The sequence below is a fragment of the Ailuropoda melanoleuca genome, chromosome X, assembly GCF_002007445.2.
Source record: "Ailuropoda melanoleuca isolate Jingjing chromosome X, ASM200744v2, whole genome shotgun sequence".
Taxonomy (NCBI): Eukaryota; Metazoa; Chordata; class Mammalia; order Carnivora; family Ursidae; genus Ailuropoda; species Ailuropoda melanoleuca.
The window spans coordinates 102405953-102412131 of NC_048238.1; the positions used below are offsets into that span (position 1 = coordinate 102405953).

The 6179-nt window shown below is 38.1% G+C and overlaps 1 protein-coding gene across 1 annotated transcript in view; it reads left to right on the top strand.

Annotated features, from left to right (window-relative positions):
* Nucleotides 1–590: 590 nt before the first annotated feature.
* The window catches only part of LOC100477333 (putative 60S ribosomal protein L39-like 5), a 9962-nt gene continuing 4373 nt past the window's right edge, over nucleotides 591–6179 (top strand). The window contains exon 1 of the mRNA XM_002923065.1: nucleotides 591–632. Within this exon, the coding sequence (XP_002923111.1) occupies nucleotides 591–632 (42 nt within the window). The remainder of the gene's footprint in view (nucleotides 633–6179) is intronic.

The following is a 6179-nucleotide window of genomic DNA, read 5'->3' on the forward strand; positions in this document are numbered from 1 at the left end:
GAACCTAGATGGAAGCCAGGATACACTACAGCCAGTTACCTCTGCCCAAGCATCCTAGAGCTGACAGTAAAGACAGGTGTGGATTCTGTGGGCCCCTCTGTGTTCTAGGTTGGTAAATACCCTGAGTTATCCTCAAGGTTTTTATGTTTACTCCAGACAGGGCCTGAACCTTCTTTCTCTGCTGGCCTGACGGTATCTCCAAAATTTGCCTCTTTCCTGAGACTTCCAAAGAGGAAGTGAAGGAGTCAGGAGCTTCTGACTACCAGCCCTGCCCAGGGCCTCCCAGGGCTGACAGCATGAGCAGGTGTCTGTGGGTCCTCCTCTACCTGAGGTAGGAAGTCCACTCAGTCCTTGCACAGAGTCTTCTTGGTGACTTCTAGCAGGGCCTGGGTCCCTCACTTTCCCAACCTCAAGCCAGGCCCCTCTGAGCAAGTCCCTCACCACTCTTTGATCCCCCAACTAGAAGAAGACCTATCATTCGTCACTGTGGCTGAAGGTGTGGAGAGCTGGATTGTGTGGGGCCTCCTCTATGTGGGGTGGGGTTTTCTGCAGTCATCCTTCAGATTCCTAATCTTGATGACTGGCACATCATGGGGATCCCCTATTCTTCCAAGGATTACAGTGTGATGCAGGTAAAAAGGGATTAATTTGCTATGGGAAAACCTGACAAACACACCCTCATCAAGCTAACACCATTACTGATAAATCATGTTGATAGTGTGCACCATGGATATGATGTGACATGAATGGCCCTTCACCTCTCTTGTCTTCCTCCCCAAAACCATAATCCATGTCTAATGTTGAGGAAACTATCAGACAAATCCTAATTGAGGGACGTTCTACAAAATACCTGACCCATATTCCTAAAAACTTTTAAGGTTATCAAAAACAAGGAAATCTCAGAAACCGGCACAACCAAGAGGAGTCTAAAGAGATATGGTCAGTGAAAGTAAGAGGGGGTCCTGGAGGGGATGCTGAACAGAAAAAGAAATGCAATGGAACATAAGGAAATCTGAATGAAGTATGGACTTCCATAAATAATTATGTATCAATATTGGTTCAACAGTTGTAACAAATGTACTATACTAATGCAAGATGTCAATAATATGAGGAACTGAGATTGGGACGTATGTGAAATTTCTTCACTACTGTTGCAATTTTCCTGTAAATCTAAAACTGTTCTAAAATGAAACTTTGAAAACTTAAAAATATGTTAGCAAACTAGATAAAGTATATGTATGAAAAACCTAGAGCAAACATCGTACCTTTTGAGGGAGAGTTGAAAGCTTTTACTTTGAACTTGGGAACTAAGGAACTAAGTAGAGAGTTATGCTCTACCTCCTTGAGGAGATAGATAGATAGATAGATAGATAGATAGATAGATAGATAGATAATTTGGAATTCTTCTGCACAGATGTATCTATTCTCTCCCATTATGTATTTATTCAGTTATTTATTTATCTTGGGATGGACCCATGGATATGTATTTTATGTGTTGGGTTACAATTTAATATCACTTTATTTAATTGCTCAAATTGTGTCAGCCAAAGCTGAATTAAATAAAGTGATACTAGATTATAATAGATTATTATAGAATGAAGAATTGAGAACTCCCTTACTTTCTGCCACTACAAGATATTCCAAGTTTATCTTGTATATTTCTTGACCCAGTCTTTGAGTCACCCATTTCCTCACAGAGCTCAGGTTCCTCTTTTTGAGTTTGATATCAGAAACCTAAATTTGGGGGTACCTGGGTGGCTCAGTTGGTTAAGTATTTGCCTTCAGCTAGGGTCACAATCTGAGCATTCTGGGATTGAGCCCCGTGTCCAGCTCGCTGATGAGCAGGGAAGTCTGCTTCTCCCTCTCCCACTGCCCCTCCCTTGCTCGTGCTCTCTCTCTCTCTCTGTCTCTCTCTCTCTCTCGTTCACGCTCTCTCTCACACAAAAAAAGAAGTCTTAAAAAAAAAAAAGAAACCTAAATCTGGGCATTAGGTATGCTCATCACAGCCAGAGAACCATTTCTTCTAGGCCCTCTCAGCTGGTACAGCAATAAAATAAATGTGTGTATGTCAACCTGTGTATATGCATATATCTATAAATATTTATATATGTAACCATATGTGTCTCTATTAAGCTAAACATGAGTTCATATTGATTTCTGCAACTTGAATCAATGGCCATAAGGATCATTCTAGCCTCTCAACCTTTTTTGACTGTAACATTTTATTCCAACAGTGAGAAACCTGGTTCTCACCATTCACCATACATTTAATTAATTTTTCAATTACAGTATACATGTCTAAAAGCTTCAGAGTTGCTAATAAGTACATGTAATAAATAAATTATTAATAAATACATGTGGGAAACAACTTTACTAACAACTAGAATGCAGTGCTTTTTGTATAGGTCTTTGGCTTTGGTCTTACAAACTCGACTCATGTTCAAATACACTTAGGTCAGCACCTTTCAACCCCATAACCTTGAGTTAAGTTGTTGTTTTCATAATTTTCATTCTGTCCTGACATCCCCCAACCTCCTATTTATTTACCTTTTTATTTGTAAGCATTAATTTTTCCTTCTTTATGCTGTCAAGGTCTATGGCTTTTGACAACAGTGTAAGGTGTCATGTATCCACCATGATAATTTCATACAGAATAGTTTCACCACCCCAATAAATGCCCTTTATTTAACGTATTCAACCTTCCTCCCCAAGCACCTAGCAATCATTTGTCACTTTACTGTGTCTATAGTTTTCTCTTCAAAAATATTATAAAAATGGAATCATATCATATCTAACCCAATCAGACTGCCTTCTTTACTTTGTAATAGGCATTTAGGATTTATGCACGTCTTTGCCTAAATTGGTATCTCATTCCTTTTCATTGATGAATAGTATTCCATTGCATGAATGTACAACAGTTTAACCATTCACCTATTGAAGGGTGTCTAGTTTTTGGTGACTATGAATAAAGCTGCTTTGAATATTCATGAGCACAGCTTCTTAATCCAGTCATCTGTTGAAGGGCATCTCGGTTCCTTCCACGATTTAGCTATTGTGGACATTGCTGCTATGAACATTGGGGAGCATATGGCCCTTCTCTTCACTATGTCTGTATCTTTGGGGTAAATACCCAGAAGTGCTATTGCTGGATCATACGGTAGCTCAATTTTTAACTTTTTAAGGGATAAGAAGCTGTGGTCCATATATACAATGGAATATTACTCAGCTATCAGAAAGAACGAATTCTCAACATTTGCTGCAACATGGACGGCACTGGAGGAGATAATGCTAAGTGAAATAAGTCAAGCAGAGAAAGACAATTATCATGTGATTTCTCTCATCTATGGAACATAAGAACTAGGAAGATCGGTAGGGGAAGAAAGCGATAAAGAATGGGGTGTAATCAGAAGGGGGAATGAAGCATGAGAGACTATGGACTCTGGGAAACAAACTGAGGCCTTCAGAGGGGAGGGGGGTGGGGGAATGGGATAGNGGGTAATCAGAAGGGGGAATGAAGTATGAGAGACTATGGACTCTGGGAAACAAACTGAGGCCTTCAGAGGGGAGGGGGGTGGGGGAATGGGATAGACTGGTGATGGGTAGTAAGGAGGGCATGTATTGCATGGTGCACTGAGTGTTATACCGCAACTAATGAATCATCGAACTTTACATCAGAAACCAGGGATGTACTGTATGGCGACTAACATAATATAATAAAAAAAATTTAAAAAAACAGCTAATACCAAAAAAAATAAAATTAAAAATTAAAAAAAAATATTCATGAGCAGGTTTTCTTGTGGACATAAATTTTCAAGTCAATTGGGTAAATACCTAGGAACATGAAGGCTTGATTGTGTGGTAAGACTATGTTCAGCTTTGTAAGAAACACAAACTGTCTTTCAAAATGGCAGCACCATTTTGCATTCCCACAAACGAGGAATGAAAGTTCTAGTTACTCTGAATCCTTGCAAGCAATTGGTTTTGTCAGTGTTTTGAATTTTGACCATTCTAATAGGTATATAGCAGTGTCTCATCATTATATTAATTTGAAAATCCCTAATGATAATGGTATTGATGCCACCTTTTCATACACTTATTTGTTATCTGTATTATTTTCTTCGTTGTGGTCTCCATTCAGGTCTTCTACACATGTTTTTAAAGTTTTTATTTATTTATTTGAGAGAGAGAGAGAACAAGCGGGGGGTGGGTGGTAAGGGGCAGAGGGAGAGGGAGAAGCAGACTCCCTGATGAGCAGGGAACCCGATGCAGGGCTTGATCCCAAAACCCTGGGATCATGACCTGAACCAAAGTCAGACACTTAACCGACTGGGTGACCCAGGCACCCCAACGTTTTTAATTATGCTAGTTTCTTTTTGTTGAATTTAAGAGTTCTATGTATATTTTAGGTAAAAATCCTTGATCAGCTGACTGTGTTTTATCAGTATTTTCTTCAAATTAATGACTTGTCTTCTCCTTCTCCTAACATTATCTTTCACAAAGAAGTAGTTCTTATATTTAATAAAGTCCAACATTGATATTTTTCTCATGGCTTGTGCTTTTCATGTTGCATCTAAAAATTCAATGCCAAACACTAGGTAATGTAGATTTCCTCTTATGTTTCCTTCTAGAAATTTTGTAGTCTTACATTTTACATTAGGTACTACAATTTATTTTGAGTTAATTTTTGCAAATGCTGTAAGGTTCTAAGTTCATCTTTTTGGATATGGATGTCTAATTGCTCAGTACCATATGTTGAAAAGTCCATACTTCTCCATTGCATCTTTGTTGAAAATCAGTTGGTCATATTTTTATGGTACGTTTCTTGGCTTTATTTATAGATCTATGTGTCTTTTCTTTCATCAATACCAAGTTATCTTGGGGCGCCTGGGTGGCACAGCAGTTAAGCGTCTGCCTTCGGCTCAGGGCGTGGTCCCGGAGTTCTGGGATCGAGCCCCACGTCAGGCTCCTCTGCTGGGAGCCTGCTTCTTCCTCTCCCACTCCCCCTGCTTGTGTTCCCTCTCTCGCTGGCTGTCTCTCTGTCGAATAAATAAATAAAATCTTTAAAAAAACAAAAGAAAAACAACAACAAAAATACCAAGTTATCTTTATTACGGCAGCTTTGTAGTAAGTCTTAAAATTGGATAATGTGACCTTCTACCTTTGTTCTTTTCCTTCAATATTATGTTGACTATTCTAATTGTTTGCCTTTCCACGTAAACTCCAGAATCAGTTTGTTGATGTCTAGGAAATAGCTTGCCAGGATTTTGGCTAGAATTGTGTTGAATTTATAGATAGATTTGGAAGAAATGACATACTAACAGTATTGGGTCATCCAATCCATGTACATGGAATATGTCTCCATTTATTTATTTAAATCTTCTCAAGAAGTTTTGTAGTTTCACACATTCTAAGCCTGTAGATTTATTTCACTTTTGGTGCTGTTTCCAAGGTGATTTGTTTTGTTTTGTTTTAGTTTAGTTTAAATCCAAATGTTTATTGCTGGTATGTAAGAAAGCAATTGACTTTTTTGTAGATTAACCTTGTATCCTGGGGCCATGCTATACTGGCTTATTTCTTCCAGAAATGCTGTTTGGTTGAGAAAGTTTTTATTTCTGCTTTACTTTTGAAGGAGAATTTTGCTGGATTCTAGGATGGTGGGGATTTTTTCTTCTCAGCACTTTAAATATTTCATTCTACTGTTTTTTTGCTTGCATGGTCACTGACAAAAAATTCACTATAAATGTTATCCCTATTTATTTATAGGTAAAGTTTTTTTTCTTCAGGCTTCTTTTCACCTCGTCTTTGTTTTTCTGCTATTTGAATATGATATGCACAGAGGTGTGTGTGTGTGTGTGTGCATACGTATATATGTGTAACATAAATACATAAGTATTTGCTAACGGCTACATTTGCTAACATGAGTTGCAAAGCAAGAGCTGTTTGGGGAAAAGAGAAGCTAAACAATATAAAGAAGAAAATGACAAGATGGTACATGTGAGTATGACCTCAGATAATAAATTTATTTACATTTGTATATGTAAATACAATAAAAATATAAAATATAAAGAAGAAAATATGAAATGGATTGCTTATAAGAAATGAGGTTTTAGGATTGAGAGGTTAAGATGGCGGAGGAGTAGGGGACCCCTTTTTCAGCCGGTCCCCTGAGTTGAGCTGGA